General features: G+C 37.5%; 3 protein-coding genes across 3 annotated transcripts; all 3 read right to left on the bottom strand.

Moving 5' to 3' along the window:
- Positions 1 to 1,380: 1,380 nt before the first annotated feature.
- Positions 1,381 to 11,287, bottom strand: LOC103514614 (ski oncogene). The gene is made up of 3 exons (XM_026827539.1): positions 10,476 to 11,287; positions 1,779 to 1,875; positions 1,381 to 1,634 (listed from the first exon to the last, which is right to left on the bottom strand). The coding sequence occupies exons 1-3, from the start codon at positions 11,165 to 11,167 to the stop codon at positions 1,521 to 1,523; spliced, it is 903 nt and encodes a 300-aa protein (XP_026683340.1). The 5' UTR covers positions 11,168 to 11,287; the 3' UTR covers positions 1,381 to 1,520.
- A 4,248-nt stretch (positions 11,288 to 15,535) lies between these two features.
- LOC113469672 lies at positions 15,536 to 15,962 on the bottom strand. Its single transcript, XM_026827538.1, has one exon. It carries the CDS (start codon positions 15,955 to 15,957, stop codon positions 15,550 to 15,552), a length of 408 nt encoding a protein of 135 aa, XP_026683339.1. The 5' UTR covers positions 15,958 to 15,962; the 3' UTR covers positions 15,536 to 15,549.
- Positions 15,963 to 16,182: 220 nt separating this feature from the next.
- Positions 16,183 to 18,536, bottom strand: LOC113469673. The gene is made up of 2 exons (XM_026827540.1): positions 18,125 to 18,536; positions 16,183 to 16,815 (listed from the first exon to the last, which is right to left on the bottom strand). Exons 1-2 carry the CDS (start codon positions 18,534 to 18,536, stop codon positions 16,274 to 16,276), a joined length of 954 nt encoding a protein of 317 aa, XP_026683341.1. The 3' UTR covers positions 16,183 to 16,273.
- Between the last annotated feature and the right edge of the window lie 7,572 nt (positions 18,537 to 26,108).

Here is a 26,108-nt window from a genome sequence, read left to right as displayed (position 1 = left end):
ATCCGCCCCGGGCGGGAATCGAACGCGCGGCCTAGCGCTTACGAGGCAGACGCACTAGGCTGGCAATTACACTGGTTTGACTCTAATGTATTAAGAGCAACTTATTTCTGCAAATAGTAGGTATCCAAATCACAAGCATTAGCCTATTTTTGTTGGGTAGGAAGTTGTACCTAGTAGTTTATTTGAATTTGTTAACTTCACATAAGTCATTGCTGTTTTTGGACTGGGGATGTTTACAAACGGCATGGATTCGGAAGTTGTAGTAGTTTATTTGAATTTGTTAACTTCACATAAGTCATTGCTGTTTTTGGACTGGGGATGTTTACAAACGGCATGGATTCATTTGTCCATTTCATGGATTCACGCGATGGAAAGAATCCATTTCTAATATTCTGGAAACCCCTGACAGTTGCAGAATGGACTGCGTCGTGCATCCATTACAGATTTCGCTATTAGCTACACATGATAAGTTTTGGACTGGCCTCGGCTCATTTAGACTTTTGGATTCCCATAAAATTTTGAAGGAAAGGATTCGCTACACATGATAAGTTTTGGACTGGCCTCGGCTCATTTAGACTTTTGGATTCCCATAAAATTTTGAAGGAAAGGGAGTCTGTGAGTCTGTGTGTAGTAAACTGATAAAAGCTTCTCTTGAAATCTGGGACATTTCTAGATGTTTTTTTTTTTTTTTTTCACGTAGAATGCAATCTTTCTAGAATTTAATGGTGATCTTAATAAAAATATACTTATCAGGTCGATAATGTGGTTTGAAGTAGGAGATTATTTTATTAAGCATAATTATGTAAGAATAAACAATTCACATCAGCTTACCTGTTTTCGTTTTCCTGAAGTTGTAGTTTCTATATGCTGTTCCTTAAATATTTGCAAAATTTTCAAACACTGGTCATAATTTTGTTGCTCCTCCACTGCCAGTAGATAAGATCTCCATTTCACAGATTCGAACCCCCAATGACAAGTTCTATTTTCTGAGCTCAGATGAACATGACAGACAAACTTCTGAGGTGAGAAGAACCCGTGACATTCCAGACACTGAATGCACCGGGATTCTCCATCTGTGAACAACTCGGGCATACACACCCCCTTACACTTGCCAAAACACTCATGATACACTTTAAAGGAAAAGGTCACTATCTTGTCAATGTGGCGGGGCGTAGGGCCAGGACGTTGATGGAGTAACGTGCTACACAACCGTTCTGCATCTGTCTTGGTCATAAGACCACATGACGCCGCAGTCAATGGTAAAATGCCACTCAACTTTAGAATTTCTAGTTGCTCCGGGTTACATGGGAGTCTGTGAGTCTGTGTGTAGTAAACTGATAAAAGCTTCTCTTGAAATCTGGGACATTTCTAGATGTTTTTTTTTTTTTTTTTACGTAGAATGCAATCTTTCTAGAATTTAATGGTGATCTTAATAAAAATATACTTATCAGGTCGATAATGTGGTTTGAAGTAGGAGATTATTTTATTAAGCATAATTATGTAAGAATAAACAATTCACATCAGCTTACCTGTTTTCGTTTTCCTGAAGTTGTAGTTTCTATATGCTGTTCCTTAAATATTTGCAAAATTTTCAAACACTGGTCATAATTTTGTTGCTCCTCCACTGCCAGTAGATAAGACACAATAATTATGTATTACGTACCTACCTATGTACATTTACCGACGAAAGTATTTCGGAGCTGAGAGCGAAAAAGGAAATGAGAGCGACGAGAAGAGTGAAAACGAAAGAGAGAAGCGAGAAAAGAGAAATGGTGTAGATAAGATCTCCATTTCACAGATTCGAACCCCCAATGACAAGTTCTATTTTCTGAGCTCAGATGAACATGACAGACAAACTTCTGGGGTGAGAAGAACCCGTGACATTCCAGACACTGAATGCACCGGGATTCCTTACACGTAGGGTAAAATTTGCAGAGGCGCGAGGTAAAGTTGCGCCTGGTATTACTTAAATATGCAACACGTCATGCAAATAAGCTGTTAGTGTCAAAATGCTGTTGGTCCCCTGAATGGTACATAGGTAATTATTTCAGTCGTCTTGGTAGGTATTTTAATGCTTTTTCTGTCCTATTTTGGGCCGCTATCTCTCTGCCATACTTTCTGGCACTATGTTCAATTCTCTCTCTCTCTCTCTCTCTCTCTCTCTCTCTCTCTCTCTCTCTCTCTCTCTCTCTCTCTCTCTCTCTCTTCTCCAACTTGTACATATGTATCTATTATATTTTTGTCTCATTTGATCAGGGTGCTTTGTGCGCTTGTGCCTTATGAAAAAGGTCGACATTACGTGTCAGCTAGAATACAGTGGAATCTTTAGTGAATACTCTCCATTCTAGCAACCATGTAAAAAGATTTTCTGGCACTATGTTCAATAGCAATGAGACTATTGACAAAACCACCTGTCGGCTGACATAAGAGACTAAGGGAAGTCTACGCTGGCGCTGTTTCGCTGTACATAGTCACTCAGAGGTTTAGGTGTAGGGGCAAACATACCAGAAGGATGGGTTCAGCTTCTACGAATCTACGTACTATGAAGTATTGTAGATACATATTAGTCATAGTATTAGCTCTTTTTTCAGCACTTGTAAGCTCTTTTTTCAGCCCTAATCTGAAGAACTAGAACAAGGAACAATGTTATCGCCTTACAAACGCACAAGAAAATGGTATTTTCAAAATATAGGTACCTACCTATCACATAGATTAAGGTAACTAATAAAATAGAGCCGCATCCTTTTGTGATATAAAACACAACCTCAAAACTCTGGTTCTTAGCCGTCCATTTAATTCATACATAATAATTATTTCGAAGATTTCCTAAATGCAACTGATGCAGCTATAGATTATGTCAACAACCTGAATGTGTCAATTTGATTAGCTATTATTTCCTTAATTAATTTTCCTTTTATTTTTTTATCTCATTTTATTTTATTGTTTTGTTTTGTTTTTGTTACCACCTCTGTTACCTGTTGGGTATTTTATTTTGGTTCCTTTTGTTAATTCATTTTTATTTTATTTGTACCTAATTTTATTTGTTTTATTTTATATATCCTACTTTACTCTAGGTATTATCTTTGTACTGAATTTATTGATGTATAATAAAAAGTCATACGATAAATAAATAATAAAATCCTCCTGCTCAAATCTCGATGAATATTCTGGACCCGTCTCAATCTGTGACATCAATATAGCACTGGAAGAAATCAAAATCAAAAAAGCACCCGGGTTCGACGGCATCCATCCGGAGTTCCTAAAATACTGTGGAACATACACAAGAAAATGGTTAGCTCTATTTTACACTGATATCCACACATGGCTTTGACTTCTATCCACATTCTACACTGACCAGGAGATATTTTCGTTCTCATCATTTGCTTGGGGAGGTATTCAATATATACACACGGAGCTCAGCAGCAGCCCATCAGCTTCACATTGATGATATATCCATCAAGGAAATATTAAACTCCGTCACTGACTACAAACACATCATAGTGGTTCAGAAGAGGAAGGACAATGACACCAATGTTACCTGTAACCTGTGTCTTTTCCTCTTAGCCTCACTATGCCGCTGCTGTATCAGTAAATACTTGAGTGGTTACCGTCAGCTGTATTTTGGAAAGTGTTTACTTTGAATCTCAATGTCCCTCGAGCGTGGAACTTTTAGTTTTGTCACTTTCATTCACTTAATTTTCGACACCATACAGCGGAATCCCAAGAGTATTTCTTGTTTTTGACTTCTAAATCATTTTCTCGGAACTTCACTTTAAAAAGTAATTTAAACTTTTGTAAAATTTAGGGAGACTCTCGAGGACACTAGATATTTCCACTAACATAATTCTAACTATATCCCTGCTAGCCTGTACATAAGAGAGTAAGTGCCTATCTGGGGACACTGCACAATTCTCAACAAACATTAACTCTTAAACTGAAACGTGATCATTGGTCCAAATGGTCCAAGCATGACAAGACACCATGTAAGTATGTAATTGAAATATGTACCTGGTTCTTAGGACATACGTAGAAAGAAGACTGTTAATAACTAAAAATTGACGAAATTTTATTATTATTTTCTACCTTCTTTTTGAAAAAGCAGAAGATATTAGGCATCGTCCGTAACTGTTGACATTGGTTGGTGATAGGAATTGGAAGGAAAGAAACTGCTTCTTGTAAGACAAAGGGAAAGCAATGGTAAATATGGCCTCGACGATGTGGGAATATCCCCAGAGCTAAGCATAGAACAATCGGAATCCGCATGTAACTTATCAAGTGCAATACTCAAATGGAATGGTTCAACCATATTGCATGATTTGCATGTATGGTAATGTTCCACATATCCTCTGCAAAATCTTCCATGTTCATCAATTTTATCCAAGGATACAACTTTTAAACATTGCTTGCACAAGCATCGTCTCGACATGAGAACTAGGATGTCTGAGGCAATACCTAGAATATTGCATTAGGATGTAGATTACTAATCTTAGATCCGTTTGTCAGATCCTACCTTACCGACGTGATTATTAGTTTTCCATGAATCTTTAATTGCAAGTATGTAGGTATATGAAAATATTGTAGGTGGTAGGTATATCATAGATAAATTGATTACCTACTGATGATGTACACGACAACTACGACAAGGCTGATACTCCAATGTGCGAAAAGAATACAATCAAGATTAAACAGAAAATTTTGTAGACTATTATATATGGAGTAGATACCTAATGCTACCAATAGAAAAAGCTTCTTTTGCACTGGATCCTGTTAAAGAGCCACAATTAGAAAGCATGGAAATTTGGGTTAACTGCATGGGGGATAGAATCAGCGGCAACAGACATAATCCTCTCGGATGATGAATATAAAATAGGAGATCCAGATTTTATTATGAATAATAACTATGAGTAATAAAACATTAAGCACAGAATTATAAAATAAAAGCAATAAAAACTATTCTCTTCGTTCTATCAAAAGAGTTATGAAATGTTTAAGTTAAGCTCTACAGTGGCGTAGGTAATATGTGCAGTAGAGTGGGATTTGTGAGTGAGGATTTGGACTATTTGGAGGAAGTGAAAAAGAACAGTACCTGGTTCTTAGGACATACGTAGAAAGAAGACTGTTAATAACTAAAAATTGACGAAATTTTATTATTATTTTCTGCCTTCTTTTTCAAAGAGCAGAAGATATTAGACATCGTCCGTAACTATTGATATTGGTTGGTGATAGGAATTGGAAAGAAAGAAAGTACCTGGTTCTTAGGACATACGTAGAAAGAAGACTGTTAATAACTAAAAATTGACGAAATTTTATTATTATTTTCTGCCTTCTTTTTGAAAGAGCAGAAGATATTAGACATCGTCCGTAACTATTGACATTGGTTGGTGATAGGAATTGGAAAGAAAGAATCTGCTCCTCGTAAGACAAAGGGAAAGCAATGGTAAATATGGCCTCGACGATGTGGGAATATCCCCAGAGCTGAGCATAGAACAATCGGAATCCGCATGTAACTTATCAAGTGCAATACTCAAATGGAATGGTTCAACCATATTGCATGATTTGCATGTATGGTAATGTTCCACATATCCTCTGCAAAATCTTCCATGTTCATCAATTTTATCCAAGGATACAACTTTTAAACATCGCTTGCACAAGCATCGTCTCGACATGAGAACTTGGATGTCTGAGGCAATACCTAGAATATTGCATTAGGATGTAGATTACTAATCTTAGATCCGTTTGTCAGATCCTACCTTACCGACGTGATTATTAGTTTTCCATGAATCTTTGATTGCAAGTATTAGATTACTAATCTTAGATCCGTTTGTCAGATCCTACCTTACCGACGTGATTATTAGTTTTCCATGAATCTTTGATTGCAAGTATGTAGGTATATGAAAATATTGTAGGTGGTAGGTATATCATACATAAATTGATTACCTACTGATGACTATTGCATTAGGATGTAGATTACTAATCTTAGATCCGTTTGTCAGATCCTACCTTACCGACGTGATTATTAGTTTTCCATGAATCTTTAATTGCAAGTATGTAGGTATATGAAAATATTGTAGGTGGTAGGTATATCATAGATAAATTGATTACCTACTGATGATGTACACGACAACTACGACAAGGCTGATACTCCAATGTGCGAAAAGAATACAATCAAGAATAAAAAGAAAATTTTGTAGACTATTATATATGGAGTAGATACCTAATGCTACCAATAGAAAAAGCTTCTTTTGCACTGGATCCTGTTAAAGAGCCACAATTAGAAAGCATGGAAATTTGGGTTAACTGCATGGGGGATAGAATCAGCGGCAACAGACATAATCCTCTCGGATGATGAATATAAAATAGGAGATCCAGATTTTATTATGAATAATAACTATGAGTAATAAAACATTAAGCACAGAATTATAAAATAAAAGCAATAAAAACTATTCTCTTCGTTCTATCAAAAGAGTTATGAAATGTTTAAGTTAAGCTCTACAGTGGCGTAGGTACCTATTACCTACAGAGTTCAGTAGAGTGGGATTTGTGAGTGAGGATTTGGAGGAAGTGAAAAAGAACAATTTGTATGTAGAGATTGTAGACAGATCTGGTTTCATTACATTGCTTTTGATGAGATTTCAGTCTCTACAGTGGCGTAGGTAATATGTGCAGTAGAGTGGGATTTGTGAGTGAGGATTTGGACTATTTGGAGGAAGTGAAAAAGAACAATTTTATTTGTATGTAGAGATTGTAGAGAGATCTGGTTTCATTACATTGCTTATGATGAGATTTCAGATATTTTTTGATACCAATTCTATCTAGTCTGTTCATGGAATTTAATGTTCTCTTCTCAATTTCTTAAAGTTCAAGAACTTGAAGTTGTTTTCTTTTTAAATTCCACAATCTCAAGATTAAGTAGGCACTTTCTGAAGGAAATTTAGAATTCAATCATGGACTCTCTATGTGATCGACAGATTAAGAAAGAACTCCCACAGAACTTCAAACACTAGAATACTATGAAAAGACAGCTAAAGTAAACCGGAAAATATGAGAATCCGCCAAAAGGATATTCCTGTCAAAACTGACATAATTAATCCCCTAGTAAACGAATACGCACAAGATCTGAGCACTATTAATGCATTTGAATCGAGTCATCTAATTGGTAGAATCAAGAATATCAACTTTCTCAAAGAACCAATTGTATTTCTTTTCTACCCCTGTTGTGAATTTAAAAACAACCCCTCACATCAAACATCAAGAATACGTGAGTTTGATTTGAAATTTAAATCTTAGCTTCAAGAAAACGACTGCCCCAGAATTAAATGTTATCTCCCAGGAATAGGTACATATACGTATTAGGATTTTGCTCAATCTATAGGAATTAGGTACTATGTTATTACATGGTTGGCAATATTTTCTATATTAGTTTTCCCTAAAACAAGTTATAGAATTGTATAGGAAGATTGTTCGAAGGGTTTCCCCCCAAACAATACTCGTATCTACGTTCCTACCTTAGACTCCTTAGCCTTAGAGCAACAAAAAGTAGATGCTAAACTCTACGGTCTATAAAAAAACAAGCCTACAACCACTCAACTCAACTCAGCAGACTGGCACAGACCTTGACTTTGCGCAAGCTAGTGCCTAATATGTAGATAATTACAGTCATTCTTAATAAGCAATCATGCGTGTAGAAACTGCCCATATGGATGTGAGCTGTGCCTTCATAGTTCTTCCCAAGACATAGATTTATAGCGTGTTACGAAACCAAGAAATGAGAAATCAAGGAGTGTCATCCGAGATGTTGGGGGTTTAATGAACAGCCAAAATAAAGTAAACAACAGCTCATCTGTTCTCAATATTCTTTATTTAAATAAATTCTAAAAAATTGGTGGATGTGAACAAACTACCTTGGCATAATAGGTAAGTAGAATGGATGTCTAGATGTACGATGTGCAGGTAGGAGAATATTGGAAGGAAAATGAACTCCAAATTATTTAACTTGGTCTGACTTTCCCTACCTAAACCACCATTAGATTATTCAGAATGTCTTGCTTGATTTTTTTTTCTCTATTCAATCTTTCAAGGTCAACCATGTTACGGATATAAAAGTAGTTTGGATCATGAGCAAAATATCCTACAGGCAGGCAATAGCAACATGGCTTCAGCTTACCGTTGGCAACATTGCAGGCTATACTGATGTGGAGAAGAGAGAAGTCTAGACCGGATTCCAAGCTAATGTTTATATTTCTTGTATCACCTCTAGCCAAAACTTATTACTCATTTGCATATCCAACAATGAAATAGACTTCATTAAATTTTCAATTAATATACCTATTCAAACCTTAGGTCAAACGTGTTATTTTCTTCCACTAATTTGTCATACGTTGTGTTTGTAATAGAGAATTTTAATTTTATTATTTTAGAAATGCCCAATTTCCAAATCTTATAATAAAAGATACCTATGTATGCAGATCAAAACCTATATTAACTGGTAAAATCTAGTGAACCCGAAGTTGTAGCTGAAATCTTAGAAGACTTGGAATTCAATGACGATACACAAAACGAATGTTTCTGTTGAAGAATTTGGTAAAAAACGCAATGATGACAGGTTCAACATTGAGAGAATAATTTGATCATCCTTGCTTTAGATTCTGACGCAGTCTCTTCACAGCTTTACACCAAGACATCTAGATTCAGATTACAAAACCATAGGGTCCATAACACTATATATTTTCAGATTGGATAAAAGGATTCTGCAGGATTGTCAGTTGGATGGAAGAGGTATACACGCAATTGATTGGTTCTGTCCTCGGACACATTTACGCACAATTTCAACTACCGTTACTTACCAACAAAAAATTCCACGCTCCATGATAGTGCGTAACAATGCCAGGTCTCATGGAGCAAGTCTAGAGATAAGACCATTTCCTCTTTCAATAGTTTCAATGCCACGCTCCATGATAGTGCGTAACAATGCCAGGTCTCATGGAGCAAGTCTAGAGATAAGACCATTTCCTCTTTCAATAGTTTCAATGACTGTATGTAATGTATGTATGTACATTGTACATAGAATTTACTTAGATACAAAATGAAATTGTACATTAAAAACAATCTTAAATTAGTACCTACATTGAACAGTCATTTAATTTTAACCCCACCATTCAACATTTTTTATTGTTATTATTAATATATGACTGCGTACCACCTAAAATGTATCCGCGTACCACCAGTGGTACGCGTACCACCGGTTGAGAACCTCTGCTCTAGTGTAAACGTCTGAATAAAAACACAGTTAGGTATGTTCCATACATTATATCTTCAACCTAATTTCGTTGAAAAATATTTGAAATAGGTAGGTAGTTTAAAATGACCAGATAATTGGCTGCCATTTGGAAGTGTACGTAAATGTATCTGCCCACATGATGGCAACAGAGTAAGTAGATATTTTTTCTTACTTCAAATTCTTCAAAACATGCATTTTCCCTGGCTTGTCCGAAACACGTGTACTAATTACGACAGAGGGAACTGTAACTGCTATGGTCTTATCGTCCCGAAATCGAAGAGAGAAGGAAGACAGGATAAGGGAAAGCCAGCCGTTCCGAGATCGAACATTATCCCATCAGGATAAAATCCACCCCGGGCGGGAATCGAACCCGCGGCCTAGCGCTTACGAGGCAGACGCACTACCAATTAAGCTAACTAGGCTGGCAATTACACTGGTCTAATGTAAGAGCAACTTATTTTTGCAAATAGTAGGTATCCAAATCACAAGCATTAGCCTATTTTTGTTGGGTAGGAAGTTGTAGTAGTTTATTTGAATTTGTTAACTTCACATAAGTCATTGCTGTTTTTGGACTGGGGATGTTTACAAACGGCATGGATTCGCGCGATGGAAAGAATCCATTTCTAATATTCTGGAAACCCCTGACAGTTGCAGAATGGACTGCGTCGTGCATCCATTACAGATTTCGCTATTAGCTACACATGATAAGTTTTGGACTGGCCTCGGCTCATTTAGACTTTTGGATTCCCATAAAATTTTGAAGGAAAGGGAGTCTGTGAGTCTGTGTGTAGTAAACTGATAAAACGCTTCTCTTGAAATCTGGGTACATTTCTAGATGTTTTTTTTTTTTTTTACGTAGAATGCAATCTTTCTAGAATTTAATGATGGGATCTTAATAAAAATATAACTTATCAGGTCGATAATGTGGTTTGGAAGTAGGAGATTATTTTATTAAGCATATAATTATGTAAGAATAAACAATTCACATCAGCTTACCTGTTTTCGTTTTCCTGAAGTTGTAGTTTCTATATGCTGTTCCTTAAATATTTGCAAAATTTTCAAACACTGGTCATAATTTTGTTGCTCCTCCACTGCCAGTAGATAAGATCTCCATTTCACAGATTCGAACCCCCAATGACAAGTTCTATTTTCTGAGCTCAGATGAACATGACAGACAAACTTCTGGGGTGAGAAGAACCCGTGACATTCCAGACACTGAATGCACCGGGATTCCCCATCTGTGAACAACTCGGGCATACACACCCCCTTACACTTGCCAAAACACTCATGATACACTTTAAAGGAAAAGGTCACTATCTTGTCAATGTGGCGGGGCGTAGGGCCAGGACGTTGATGGAGTAACGTGCTACACAACCGTTCTGCATCTGTCTTGGTCATAAGACCACATGACGCCGCAGTCAATGGTAAAATACCACTCAACTTTAGAATTTCTAGTTGTTCCGGGTTACACCGCGAACAAAATATTTGCAAATCGTCACACACTTGGTTAATTTGAGGTAAACTAAAATCGCGAAGAACACTGTTTAGAATTTGCGGAAGACAAAGTCGTTTTTCGCCGCCCACGACAAAACACGAAATGGTTTCACCCTCGAGCAGGGTTTCAGAAAGTTCACTCCGAGACTGGTCCGAAGTGGTGAGGATAGGAAGTTGTTGGATGGGAGGTGGTGGAGGAGTAATGTACGGTTCAGGACTAGGTTCCGCAGAGTCTGCTGGTTCTTTCTTCGGAACAAGAGTCACTGTCACAACACCTTCCGTCCTCAGCACCGTACTCGGACCTTGCAAGCTTTTGACCGCACTAAGCTGGTAAGTCTTGAGAACTTTCTTCAGATGAGGATTATAGGCGGGTTGTTGCCCGATAGTTTCCATCATTCACGAAGCGCGCACTATGTCACACACATCTTTCTACACACGCTGTAGCCCGCCGGCCGCACTTCTACGTCTGAAACTAAACTGCTCGCTGCTCTACTGCTGCTCGCTGCCAGTGAGACTTGTCTCTGTCTCTGTCTGCTACCTCCCCTACATTTCCCCTACTTTGCTCTGCACTCACTCTAGCTAGCTCGACGCGTCGACGCCCGGTCATGCCCTCTCTCTCTCTCTCTCTCTCTCTCTCTCTCTCCCTCCCTTTCCTACTATAATTATACTACGTGTAATATAGCGTTGTTTATTTACATTTACATATATATACATATTTGTATTATTTACATATAATTCCTTATATTGTCATAATTCATTGCTTTATTGATGCGATCTTCTTTATCAATGCCAATATTTAAATTCTCCAGCAAGTTTAGTACTCGATAGAGTATTAATTAGCTACTTAGCTAAGCTATCAATCTATTGAACTAGCTATTCTTTTATTTATTTCTCAACATCTTTTTGTCTGGAATCTGCAGTATTCAAATAGGTAGGTATTATAATTTCATTTTTTTTTTCTTTCAAAAGCAGGCGATCGCTAAACCTCTCAAAAAACTGAAAGACAGAGCGAAATTTGGCGATTGGCTTGTAAAAATTACACGTAGGGTAAAATTTGCAGAGGCGCGAGGTAAAGTTGCGCCTGGTATTACTTAAATATGCAACACGTCATGCAAATAAGCTGTCAGTGTCAAAATGCTGTTGGTCCCCTGAATGGTACATAGGTAATTATTTCAGTCGTCTTGGTAGGTATTTTAATGCTTTTTCTGTCCTATTTTGGGCCGCTATCTCTCTGCCATACTTTCTGGCACTATGTTCAATAGCAATGAGACTATTGACAAAACCACCTGTCGGCTGACATAAGAGACTAAGGGAAGTCTACGCTGGCGCTGTTTCGCTGTACATAGTCACTCAGAGGTTTAGGTGTAGGGGCGAACATACCAGAAGGATGGGTTCAGCTTCTACGAATCTACGTACTATGAAGTATTGTAGATACATATTAGTCATAGTATTAGCTCTTTTTTCAGCACTTGTACGCTCTTTTTTCAGCCCTAATCTGAAGAACTGGAACAAGGAAAGTTATCGCCTTACAAACGCACAAGAAAATGGTATTTTCAAAATACAGGTAGGTACCTATCACATAGATTGAGATAACTAATAAAATGGAGCCGCATCCTTTTGTGATATAAAACACAACCTCAAAACTCTGGTTCTTAGCCGTCCATTTAATTAATACATAATTATGTATTACGTACATACCTATGTACATTTACCGACGAAAGTATTTCGGAGCTGAGAGCGACGAGAAGAGTGAAAACGAAGGAGAGAAGCGAGAAAAGAGAAATGGGAAACGAGACAAGAAAAAGGCAGAGTGTACGAAAGCCCAGAAAATGGGCCTAAAACGTTGGGTGTATATCTAGGTCACCCCCATTTTGACAGAAAGGTCGGCCACGTGCTGACATAGATTCTGGGTAGGAGGGTGAGAGGGGGATAGATGGGGGGGGAGGTAGGATGGAGATGGGGAGGGAGGTGGTTGGGTTATATACGATGACTCTTTTCTCTCCCAAACGACAAAGTAGGTAATTGGGACGTACCTAGGTAGTTATTAAGGAATCCTAAATTTGAATTTATCGCTCAGGATATTGCGGTGATAATTCGTACTTAAAGTGTCTGTATTAGGCTGCGATTACACTGAATCCAATTTCTAGTCCTACAATTACGAGTAGCTATTGCTTTTGAATGTGACATTTCACTGCTTTCGATTACTTTCGAATGATTTCAATTGCTAGAATATTGATATGTAGGTATTTCTAATCGTACAAAAGGTGGGAATCAATGATGTCAATATGCATAGAAATGGAGACCCCAAAAAGTTTATACGCCACTGCTATTAGGTACATCAATCCATTTCTCTGAATCTCGCTCCCACTCTCTCTCTTGCAGTCTATTCATATCAATCTCTTTCTTCCCTTTCTCATCTGACATGAATCAATAGGTAAATAGTTACCTACATTGGTACCTACATAGATTAGTTATGTAGGCAAATAACTACCTATCTACACTCTAATACTGTTACCTTTTATCCTAGCTTTTGTTACATGGATCTATCACCTATTGTAGCTTTTCATTTAGAATTGAAATATGATAGATTGAAGATTCTGTAACTTTGTGAAGGTCCATCTTGACTAGGTAGGTTGAAATGACAAACGTAACGACTAGGTAGGTTGAAATGACAAACTTCTGTAACGCTGAAGATGCCTTCACCGGCGAAACTAGTCCGTAAAATGAAAATGAAATAAAAAACCCAGAATATTTTTAAAAATAGTGAAGAAGTATACGTTTGTCATTTCAACCTACCTAATTGAAATATGAAATCTCATACAGTCTCTCTTGATGATTGGTATTTTTGACACATCCACCAATCAACTTTTTATCTTTTTCTTAGAAGGATTGGTAATTTTGGCACATCCACCAATCAACTTTTTATCTTTTTCTTAGAAGGATTGGTAATTTTGGCATATCCACCAATTAAATTTTACTCTTTCTTAGAATGATTGGTAATTTTGGCACATCCACCAATTAACTTTTACTCTTTCTTAGAAGGATTGGTAATTTTGGCATATCCACCAATTAAATTTTACTCTTTCTTAGAAGGATTGGTAATTTTGGCATATCCACCAAATCTTTTTTATCTTTCTTAGAACGATTGGTAATATTACGAGTAGCTATTGCTTTTGAATGTGACATTTCACTGCTTTCGATTACTTTCGAATGATTTCAATTGCTAGAATATTGATATGTACCTATTTCTAATCGTACAAAAGATGGGAATCAATGATGTCAATATGCATAGAAATATTAGAAATGGAGACTTGGACAACTTCTTTTTGTGAACTAGTGACCTCGGGGGGCCCAAGCGAAACCTTCCGGTGCCCCCAAAAAGTTTATACGCCACTGCTAGGTACATCAATCCATTTCTCTGAATCTCGCTCCCACTTTCTCTCTTGCAGTCTATTCATATCAACCTCTTTCTTCCCTTTCTCATCTGACACGAATCAATAGATAAATAGTTACCTACATTGGTACCTACATAGATTAGTTATGTAGGCAAATAACTACCTATCTACACTCTAATACTGTTACCTTTTATCTATCACCTATTGTAGCTTTTCATTTAGAATTGAAATATGAAATCTCATACAGTATCTCTTGATGATTGGTAATTTTGACACATCCACCAATTAACTTTTTATCTTTTTCTTAGAATGAATGGTAATTTTGGCACATCCCACCAATTAACTTTTACTCTTTCTTAGAATGATTGGTAATTTTGGCATATCCACCAAATAACTTTTACTCTTTCTTAGAATGATTGGTAATTTTGGCATATCCACCAAATCTTTTTATCTTTCTTAGAACGATTGGTAATTTTAGCACATCCACCAAATCTTTTTATCTTTCTTAGAACGATTGGTAATTTTAGCACATCCACCAAATCTTTTAATCTTTCTTAGAACGATTGGTAATTTTAGCACATCCACCAAATCTTTTTATCTTTCTTAGAACGATTGGTAATTTTGGTACATCCACCAAATAACTTTTTCGGATCTCTCTCTCTCTCTCTCTCTTCTCCAACTTGTACATATCTATTATATTTTTGTCTCATTTGATCAGGGTGCTTTGTGCGCTTGTGCCTTATGAAAAAGGTCGACACTACGTGTCAGCTAGAATACAGTGGAATCTTTAGTGAATACTCTCCATTCTAGCAACCATGTAAAAAGAAGCTGATGGTTTGTTATAACCCATTTTATTTCCCAATACAAAACATATTTCCACTCGACTGCCACTTCAATTTATTTCCACATTTTCCAAAACCAATGCGTAAAATAATTCCCTTTTTTGCCTGAATATTTCCGTTTTGGGGGTATTGGGTACGCGTACATGGCAAACATCCCTCTTTAGCCTCTTCCAAGATTAGAGGGAAATATTTCAATATCAAAGAAGGGTTTTGTTGTATGTGTGGAAATTATTGTAGTGTGAAATTTTGTAGGAGGAATTCAGTGTCCTACCATCGTTCTGAAGGAGACCTCTTTGAAAATAAGATTTCATATGCCTTAAAAATAATTGATTTGTAACAGCTTTTCACTTTCCTTGTCCCAATGATATGTATAATGGAATATAGGAAATTAGGTATTGTTGTATTTTTAAGTAGATAGGAGTATAGGTATTATACATATTATAGCCTAAAAAATATGTAGCTTTTAACACTACTAGCTATGCCTACAAATACAAAGTCTTTTATCAATATTACATCATTGTCACCACACTCGTACAATACATTAAGGGGCTTTCATTGAACTCCGTTCCTGCAGCTTGACAAAGTTGAGAAAGCTGTACGAGAGTTTCAAGGAGCTCACGTAGTACTCATAGCTAGCTCTGAATATCCCACATGCCTCTACATAGTCCACAGACCTGTAAGTTCTCACGTGCATCATGATGACGTTCTTCTGTACACGTGACGAACACTGGTACCAACAGCTATCCTCCATTGCTCTCCTCACATGATCATTACAACCTTGCCATCGTTCGGATATGTGACAGAAGTAGAAATAGCAACTCACAACGCAAGTCAACTCGAGACAGTATTTGAACACTGTCTTCTCAGAGTAGATATCACGGGAGAACACTTGGTAGACAGCTAATGCCAGGAGTGCCATGGAGAATAAAGCGCGACCCACGAGACTCATGTGTAACCAGCCAATATACTGAAACCAAATGACGATACCATGCACAGTGATTTAGAAAATAAGGAACATACTCGAACACAGCTAATGCCAGGAGTGCCATGGAGAATAAAGCGCGACCCACGAGACTCATGTGTAACCAGCCAATATACTGAAACCAAATGACGAAACCATGCACAGTGATTTAGAAAATAAGGAACATACTCGAATAATCTACTAGAGAGAAATAGGTAATCATTTAGTTCCTATGTTCCAATGCTTTTTAAAAGGATGTCGCCCATTTTGTTATTGGATCTAATTTTCTATTCAAATAGGTCAATCAATACCTACCCAATAGCTTACCTACCTCTTCTCTAAGTAATAATAGCTTTTGATGAAACTTAAAGATTTGTCTGGTGAATAATTCCTCATAATTCATGTATCCATGTTGGTATTTTTCCAAGTCTCTGGAAGAGACTATCTTGTCCATATCGTGAAAATATGATCTGCTAATCTCATGTCTGCGTTGAAGGACATATTCATCGTTTATAATATTAGTATAACGAATCACATCTCCCTGCGGATTCTGATGAATCTTTCCTATCATTCGGACATAGCGCGATAGAACTCTGATTTGGAGTTCAACATTCATGACAAACAAGGGGAAATTGCAGAAACACACAGTACCCAACACAACTAGTAATCCAGCCAGGTATACTGTGAAAAAAGAGCATATGAGAAAGTACATCGGTTCACTGATATCAATTCCTGGGACGTAGAGATTCACAGGAAGTTTCCTGCCATGCTGTCTGTTGTAAATGGTCTTTATCAATTCTCTATCCACCTCATCCAAAGGGAGAAAGAAGGCTTCGATAAAGGTAGCTGCAAATAAACAACAAAAATACAAAATCATTAACATACCTATTTCTTATTTTCTAGCTAATATCTACTTGGCTGTAGGTAACTTGCGTACTATTTCAATTTTAACCTTCTAGTTGCGTACTAAAATGAAAAAAAGATGTCCGACTTGCGTACTGGGTCTTTTTTGTTTATTTTTCAAAAGATTGAGGGATTTTTTTTCTATTAATATGGGACAAAACATTCCCCTGTTTTCCTAATTTTGCTCAAATAATATTAAGAAGTTCTTTTTATATGTTTCCTAACCCTATACTAAACCCAATAGCACACAAAAAGTTGATCATTTGTGAAAGATCTTGTTGTGTACTACCTAACCCTATCATTCCCAGAAAGTTGATCATTTGTGAAAGATCTTGTTGTGTACTACCTAAAACTATCATTCCCAGAAAGTTGATCATTTGTGAAAGTTCTTTTCGCGTACTACCTAACCCTATCATTCCCAGAAAGTTGATCATTTGTGAAAGTTCTTTTCGCGTGCTACCTAACCCTATCATTCCCAGAAAGTTGATCATTTGTGAAAGTTCTTTTCGCGTGCTACCTAACCCTATCATTCCCAGAAAGTTGATCATTTGTGAAAGTTCTTTTCACGTGCTACCTAACCCTATCATTCAAAGGAAGTTGATCATTTGCGAAAGTTTTTTTTCGCCTTCTAGAATTATTTCGTGGGATATAACAAGGGATTTTTTCTGTGGGACCAAATTTTGAGAGGGATTTTTCCCTAGTCTACCTGGTTTTTCCAGTATGCAATAGTACATCTTTAGTACGCAAGTAGTACTGTCTACCTGAAAATTTAGTACGCAAGTAGTACACACTGATCTAATTCTCAGCTAATAATTAATTACCTACCTAACTATTTCTTTAAGGCATGTACCCAGACCCACCTACTGACCTTATTTAACTTGAATTTCCTACACGTTTTACTCTTAAAGTTTTTTTTCGCCTTCTAGAATTATTTCGTGGGATATAATAAGGGATTTTTTCTGTGGGACCAAATTTTGAGAGGTATTTTTCCCTAGTCTACCTGATTTTTCCAGTATGCAATAGTACATCTTTAGTACGCAAGTAGTACTCACCGATCTACTTCTGAGCTAATAATTAATTACCTATCTAACTATTTCTTTAAGGTATGTACCCAGACCCACCTACTGACCTTATTTAACTTGAATTTCCTACACGTTTTACTCACTTCTTCATTAATTTTTGGCAAATAATAAAACTTTATATTTCTTTTCCTAGCAAAGGGCCAACGTTCATTCTTCAGGTACCTACTCACCCAGAATTGTGTTTATGACGAGGATGAAACAACCAATCATGAGGGTCCTTTCCTCCCTCTTACACTTCCAGAACATCTTGCTCTGCACTGTACAGAATGAATTATCCAACTTGTCCAATATGGATAGCAGCTGTGTTAGCTTGATATTGAGTAGAACCGTCTCGTAGTAATAGCCACAGAATGAGATGCTTTCGAACAGTCGCTGCAGAAATTCGGCTAAATTTCTCGTCGAGTAGACAAACGTGCTGGTGATATTGCTCAGTATGGCGACAGACATTACACTATGGGTGCACCCCCAATAGAATAGATGTAGCGTAGACTGCCACTGTTTGTCATAGTAGTTGGGAAGACGGAGCAGTCCGAAGAGATGCAGAATGGTGAGGAGTTTCCGCAGATAGAATGTCGGCTTCATACCGACCAAACACAATGTGGAGACAGAAAGCAGGAAATGAACGCGGATTTGGCGATTATGTTCGCGGATTTGGCGATTATGTTCGCGGATTTCGCGATTATGTTCGCGGATTATATCTGTTTTTAATAATAGGTATGTTACCTATCACCTATCGTACCTATGTGATTTGGCGATTATGTTCGCGGATTTGGCGATTATGTTTGCGGATTTCTTCCGCAGATAGAATGTCGGCTTCATACCGACCAAACACAATGTGGAGACAGAAGGCAAAGGCAGGAAATGATATGTTGCCTCATATACCTAATACATGACCTATAGCACACATCTAGCCAAATGTTACTAGAAGATATGCTATAATTATTAGAGTCAACAAAACATTTATGTTGAATTTTCCTGGCGAAGGTGGACTGTTTCACTCCTGAGATGTCATTTCGGGTGTTGGAAACTAGAAGTCCAAGATTCTCTTCTCTTTCTCTCTAAGAATATTCGTCCTTAGAAACCGATAATTTGTCATATCAGAGCTTTGCTTTCGAAGTACCTAACGGTGATTTAAACAAGTCATTTCCCTAGATACCTTTATCAAACCTTAACCAAAGGCACGTGTCATAAATCATATGTTGAATTTTCCTGGCGAAGGTGGACTGTTTCACTCCTGAGATGTCATTTCGGGTGTTGGAAACTAGAAGTCCAAGATTCTCTTCTCGACTTTCTCTCTTTGAACAAGTCATTTCCCTAGATACCTTTATCAAACCTTAAGCAAAGGCACGTGTCATAAATCATATACCTACCAATATACCATCTACTTCAATGATTATTGACTTTTTCATTATTTTTTCTTCTCACATCATCATTTTTTACCACCAATATTACAGCTCAGTTGATTTGTGAACTTAATCCACCCTGAAAGTTAATAATTTTTAAAGGGAAATTCTCATTTTCTTATCTATTTTTTTCTCTTTTTTCCTCATAAGTATTTATGAGATTTTTTTACGCCATCAGCGTTCAACTTTGCTCATGCTTAAACTGATTTTCTACCTTATTCAGCATTAGGGAAAAGGATTTTTTCCTCGTACATATTACTCACTGTATTGTGGGATCAGGATTATTACTAATGGACCTAATCTCGGTCTCAGTCCGCTCAGATTAATTTTTACTCTATTCATTCCCTGACTTGGAATCACCTAAAGGCAGCTTATTCTGCACAACTGCAAAAGCTTTGACTATCTGTAGCTCGTATTAGCCCAATACGTCAATACATTTATTATGCTTTTTGATGTTAGTTCGACTAGATTCTAGTCACTAGAACGTCTAAGCTAAAAACTGCAATGTCTATTTTATTTGGTTTTTCGGAGTGCTCTATGGGAATAATATCAGTACTTGAGGAGTAAAAGTCCCATGTCCTGCACGTCATTTGAGGATACACAGACAGCGGAAAGTTGATTAATTACTATTAAAACCTGTCATTAACAGGTTTCATAATAGTACAGGGTCAATAAGTAATAATTATGTCTCATAATTATTTCTTTTTGTCGAGTCTCTTGAGTCAACATCAAATGAATAAGGCGACCCCCGGTAATTATCACGTCTCATACTTTTGTTGTTGTTGTTGTTTTAGCGGCTTTAGCTTTCGCGTAATCTCGGTCTCAGTCCGCTCAGATTAATTTTTACTCTATTCATTCCCTGACTTGGAATCACCTAAAGGCAGCTTATTCTGCACAACAGCAAAAGCTTTGACCACCTGTAGCTCGTATTAGCCCAATACGTCAATACATTTATTATGCTTTTTGATGTTAGTTCGACTAGAACGTCTAAGCTAAAAACTGCAATGTCTATTTTATTTGGTTTTTCGGAGTGCTCTATGGGAATAATATCAGTACTTGAGGAGTAAAAGTCAATCCCATGTCCTGCACGTCATTTGAGGATACACAGACAGCGGAAAGTTGATTAATTACTATTAAAACCTGTCATTATAACAAGTTTCATAATAGTACAGGGTCAATAAGTAATAATTATGTCTCATAATTATTTCTTTTTGTCGAGTCTCTTGAGTCAACATCAAATGAATAAGGCGACCCCCCGGTAATTATCACGTCTCATACTTTTGTTGTTGTTGTTTTAGCGGCTTTAGCTTTCGCCGACTGGCAATAGCAGAATTAAGAAAAGGTATCTTTTTGTATCTGCTATACACCGGGGTGATGGTCTCTATCTCTAGCCATATTAAATTGGCTGGCTCGTCCTGAACTGCAGTCAACCATCGTGAGGACTTGTGCTTGGTCTTTAAAAGCAGAGAGAACCCTTTGAAGAACTGCCAGCTAGCTAGGCTGGTTAGGGTTAGCTGTTATCCTCCCTGTTTATAGTCCCACAGCCAGACGCTAGTCTACTTTCTGTTCAACGTCCTCTAGCCAGACACACGTCCATACTTTTGGATAAGGAAAGAAGGAAGATTAGAGAGGAAGAAGAGAAAGGAGGAGAAGAAGAAGAAGAAGGAGGAGGAAGAAGGAAGATCAGAGAGGATGAAGACAAAGAAGGAGAAGAAGAAGAAGAGAGAAGGACTATATCAAGGAAATACTGAAATAAACCAGCATGCGATGAGGGACAATAATTAAGAGGGTGACCCAAAAAAATTTCCTCCCAACTTTTTGTTTAATTACATATTTTTATCAATATAAATATGGTTCCTTCAAAATTGATCCCAAGAGCAAGGTAAACCTGTACTATTGACAAATGGACTGTGCCTGTGAAGGCATGTGTTCCAATCCACTCGACCCAAAAGAGAAAAATGGCAAGATAGAGCGAAATGGCGCGGTAAAATTCAAGGAAGTAATGAAGAGGGACCTTCTCCTGGAACACGGAATAATCTCTACTCTTGGATTGGAACTCGGGAAAAATGATATCTCCACCAAAAATAAAAACACGGTAAAAGGCAAAGAATAGGTAGGTTGGTACGAATAAATGGATAATAAAACCATTCATTGCCCCCCGTGATAATCCAGCCAAAACTGAATACTAAGCTCAAGATTCCCAGAGCTAAGAGAGGGGCAGAATAGAGCTAAAAATGTAAACCATAAAATCCAGCCAGGACAAAAGAAAAAGTCTATTAAAGTCTTCTTATTTTATTGACTCTACCTCTAAGACAAGACAAGATCTATAAAAATTAACCGTTCAAGTTCGTTGTCTTTCATTAAAAAAAAAGAAAAAAAAAAATCTTCACAGAATAGTCCAGGATTGCGATGACATAGAGGACAACTCTGAATAATATTACTCCAGGAGCCCGGCTCGTAAAATTGATAATTTTATTGCATTTTTATAGTAGAGGGGCAGGGGCGCCCCAGGACGGGGAGTGAATATTTGATTCAGATTTGGCAAGTAGATATGGCTTGAGACCTTGGAGTTCTGGATACATAGATAATATATACCTACCACTTTTAGCACCTAGATACCTACCTATATGGTAGGTACATCATAGGTTAATATTTTAAACTTGAACTAGAAATTCCGCCATTATCATGGTTAGAAGTAGGTATTCAATTTTTATAAGACAAAAACTTTTCATTGCCTTTCTTTTTTATCTTTCTTTTCTTTGAATCAAAAAATTTGGCCAATTACATAATGGAGCAGTTGATGCAAATGGGTAAAAATTATAAATAAATGGTCGATTCCTATGTAAAAAGTTGGGAAAAATACAAATCTGAGGTCAAAACTCCGGAAAAATAACTGTTAAAGTTAAAGGTCGAAAATTCAATTTTTACTTTCCATTCTAATGAAAGAGTTCAAATATGTGTGACGTCAGACTTTACGCAGTTGTTTTTTTTTCGTTTAGTTTGAAGAAGGAGGAGTAGGAGAAGGAGGAGGAGGAGGAGGAGGAGGAGGAGTAGGAGAAGGAGGAGGAGGAGGAGTAGGAGAAGGAGGAGGAGAAGGAGGAGAAGGAGGAGGAGAAGGAGGAGTAGGAGAAGGAAGAAGAGGAGAAGGAGGAGTAGGAGAAGGAGGAAGAGGAGGAGAACGAGGAGTAGGAGAAGAAGGAGGAGGAGGAGGAGGAGTAGGAGTAGGAGTAGGAGAAGGAGGAAGAGGAGAAGGAGGAGTAGGAGAAGGAGGAAGAGGAGGAGAACGAGGAGTAGGAGTAGGAGAAGAAGGAGGAGGAGGAGGCGTAGGAGAAGGAGGAGTAGGAGAAGGAGGAAGAGGAGGAGTAGGAGAAGAAGGAGGAGGAGAAGTAGGAGGAGAAAGAGAAGGAGGAGGAGGGGGAGGAGGAGGGGGAGGAGAAGGAGGAGGAGGAGAAGAAGAAAAAGAGGAGGAGGAAGAGGAGGAGAAGAAGAAGGAGGAGGAGAAGAAGAAAAAGAGGAGGAGGAGATGGTTTACAAAGAGGAGAAGATGAGAAAGGACTGAAAGGAGAGGAGGGATTCATTTAAGGAGCTATACTTAATAATTGTCCTCACTCGACAAAACTTAAAAAAAGAAAATAAAAAAAGGTTTGAGAAGGAAGGTTTTTTCCTGCTATATATGACTTTGAAACATCACCCAACTGAGCGCAACTGATCTATTATATTGTCGACTTGATACCTACTTACCTTTTTCCTTAAAGATAAACTCTGCGAGGGAGCTTTGCTCGGGACATTTGATGTGACGTCATCGCCTACGGTAGCGTATGCCGTGACGTCAAAGTTCACGATTTACCGGCATTTTTTTACATCGATTTATCTCGGGATCTAGAAGTTGTAGGAGAAAAAGAAATATTCCGTTGGTTCTCATTTTTCCTGCTATATATGACTTTGAAACATCACCCAACTGAGCGCAACTGATCTATTATATTGTCGACTTGATACCTACTTACCTTTTCCCTTAAAGATAAGGAAGGTAGTATAGGAGAAAGCCAGCCGTTCCGGGAACGAACCTCATCTGTTCAGGATGAAATCCGCCCCGGGCGGGAATCGAACCCGCGACCTAGCGCTTACAAGGCAGACGCGCTACCCTTCAAAAGAATCGATTTATCTCGGGATCTAGAAGTCGTAGAAGAAAAAGAAAAATTCCGTTGGTCCTCATTTTTCCCGCTCTATGACTTTGAAACATGACCCAAGTAAGCGCAACTGATCTATTGTACACAAAAAGCCCAAAGTGGCTGAGGTGTAAGGCAACCCTAACGTTGAGGGAAAATGCTGTTCGAATACGAATCACTAAGGGTCATTTCATGAACAAAAACTGACACTCAAGATGTACTGAAGATAAACTTACTTATGGTTAAGGTGTTATTTGCTTGTGGTGTTTTTACCTACTTACAAGAGCCGCTCACAGTTTTGCTGGAAGATGCTCAAAATTTTCGACATGGTATATCTGGGCAGAACAGCAGCCTTATGTTTAGTGAGACAATTGAAAAGTTATAGTACGCGAGGCCTTTCATTTATGAAATGTACAGGGTGCTCCATGTGTCATAATGTGACGGACGAAGAATCACTTATTTCAAGTAGGTATATCTCAACAAAGAATCATATTTTCTCTGGAAAGCAAGAAGTAGGTTGGTATGACTAAATGATCATACCTTCAACCAGTGGCTGTTACTGACCACTGATGGCGAAAATAGTAAATTAAAGTTGTTCGAATGTCGAGAAAAATCGACGGTCAATCTTCAGGTGCCATGCTGATGAGTTCCAATGAGAACGAATCACGTTTTAGATATAGCTGGAAATCTTGACTAAAATGTATCAATTTTCTTCATCTTCTTTCATCAGGTCACCCCACCCTGTATAAGTAAATGCTATATTTATTATTACGACGATTTTTTTCCTTACATAAAATTTTCACTTCAGAATTTACCCTTTGGGTTTTTTTTTTTTTTTTTTTTTTTTTACAAATCTTCAGTTTGATTTTGATGTTTCCCCTGAAACTGCTTTCATTTTCCGGAAGAGTGAGTTTTGCAGATACATACGTACTAACATACATACATACTAACATCACAGAGTTCAGGATAGAACATTGTGCTTGTTGGTGGCATTCTGTAAAAATAAAAATAACATTGGGATGACAGTATAATGCCCAGGCACGGAATTCTCATTTAGACTTCTCCATAGTCGAGCGGCCGTCAATCGATATCGGTTCATATTCACAATAAATTCACGTCGATCGATGGTTGATCGAAGGCCGTTGACTATGTTTGGACACACCTTTAGATTCACCTCGTAGATCGACGCGACGCCAACGGCGTCAACTATGTGTGGACACAGCTTAACATTTGGCCATTCCTGACCTCACTAGTAACATGTCGATACTTCATTACGGCACAGAAAAGAAAATCCGCCTTGATATTCAACACGAAATGTGAACAGAAGAAATTCTCGTGAAGCGGTGTGCAAGCCTAGATCTAAATACCCATTGGTCACTTGATTGTTCAAGTTTTCAGCATACAATGTAGAAAAGAATAGAGGCATCTACCTATATGTATATTTACCGTACCTACCTTATATATTAAGTAGAAAATATAATTACAGTGCAATAAATCCGGTTTGATAAGAAGACAATGTGAGTGTAATTGTCAAGTGCATTGACATTACGTATTGTTATAATCATTAGGCTAAGATTTACGATGTAGTCACTAGACTGACAGCTTGTCAATGCCTTTAGTGGTATCACTCAGGTTAAGCAACGGGCGGACGGATGACGGTTGGATGAGGGATATCACGTGCTGCTGACCTGTTGAACATAATATTGCCCCTCATATAGCTACAAAAAACATATTTGATATATAGGTCGACTAGGTTTGGATCAGTCCTTCTATGGGGTCAGACACACAGACGACACCGAAGCGAATACAATAGCCCGTCCCTTATACCTTTTTTTTTTTATTACTATCGTAATAATGAAGGAAGGACGGACTAAAAACCTATCCCAATCCAAGAAAATGAAAACAGCAGAAGACAATCATTTCGAATGAAAAGTAAAAATGGAAATAATCGTTGGAAAAGAAAAACGCAAGTATTAGAAACAACTGGTAGTGACATAATGGTAGATCATAGCTTGCTCCATATCTAACTATACCTATTATGTCGTTGGAAACTTCTTCTTCTACTAGTGTCGTGTCCGATTCCGAACGTGAGATGTACTGAAGCATCAATTCCAAATATCTGATTGGTCAAAATTTGTTTCAGTCTGACTTAAGGGCGAGAATTTTTGTTCATAAAATGGGGTGTAAGATGAGTGAGTCAAAATTGGGTTGGATCTAGCAGTGAGAGCTTTTTAACTAAATCCCCCTTTAGGTTTTTTTTTTTTTTTTCTGAGAACTCCTTTATGCTTTTTTTAACTTCCTTACTTATTCAAAAGATATACGAGATTGAAAACAAATGAAAATCATTCTTTCACAAAAGTTTGAGATGAAGACTGGAATACTGGCAACTTCAGATGATACTATTCAAATACCTCAGCCAATCTTGGATTTGAGATCTTAAGGATATTATTGAAATACAAGGCTTCTGGGAAGAAATAATTCAAAGGAAACCTTTTTCAAAACACCAGGACCTGATGATATCTTTACGATAGTACTGGGTCAGCCAAAAGCAGGACGTAACTTTATCGATAAAATTGGTAGAATTT

This window comes from Diaphorina citri, unplaced genomic scaffold, assembly GCF_000475195.1.
Source record: "Diaphorina citri unplaced genomic scaffold, Diaci psyllid genome assembly version 1.1 scaffold1183, whole genome shotgun sequence".
Taxonomy (NCBI): domain Eukaryota; kingdom Metazoa; phylum Arthropoda; class Insecta; order Hemiptera; family Psyllidae; genus Diaphorina; species Diaphorina citri.
The sequence above is the reverse complement of the archived record's forward strand: the minus strand, read 5'-3'. Positions and strand labels throughout refer to the sequence as shown.

Coding starts and splice junctions, on each gene's coding strand:
- LOC103514614 (XM_026827539.1), bottom strand. CDS start 11,167: ATGATGGAAACTATCGGGCAACAACCCGCCTATAATCCTCATCTGAAG. Junction 1,876..10,475: donor CAGTGTCTGGAATGTCACGG/GTTCTTCTCACC, acceptor GGAATGTCACGG/GTTCTTCTCACCCCAGAAGT. Junction 1,635..1,778: donor CTGTGAAATGGAGATCTTAT/CTACACCATTTC, acceptor ATTGTGTCTTAT/CTACTGGCAGTGGAGGAGCA.
- LOC113469672 (XM_026827538.1), bottom strand. CDS start 15,957: ATGAGTCTCGTGGGTCGCGCTTTATTCTCCATGGCACTCCTGGCATTA.
- LOC113469673 (XM_026827540.1), bottom strand. CDS start 18,536: ATGAAGCCGACATTCTATCTGCGGAAACTCCTCACCATTCTGCATCTC. Junction 16,816..18,124: donor CGTCATAAACACAATTCTGG/GTGAGTAGGTAC, acceptor GTTTATTTGCAG/CTACCTTTATCGAAGCCTTC.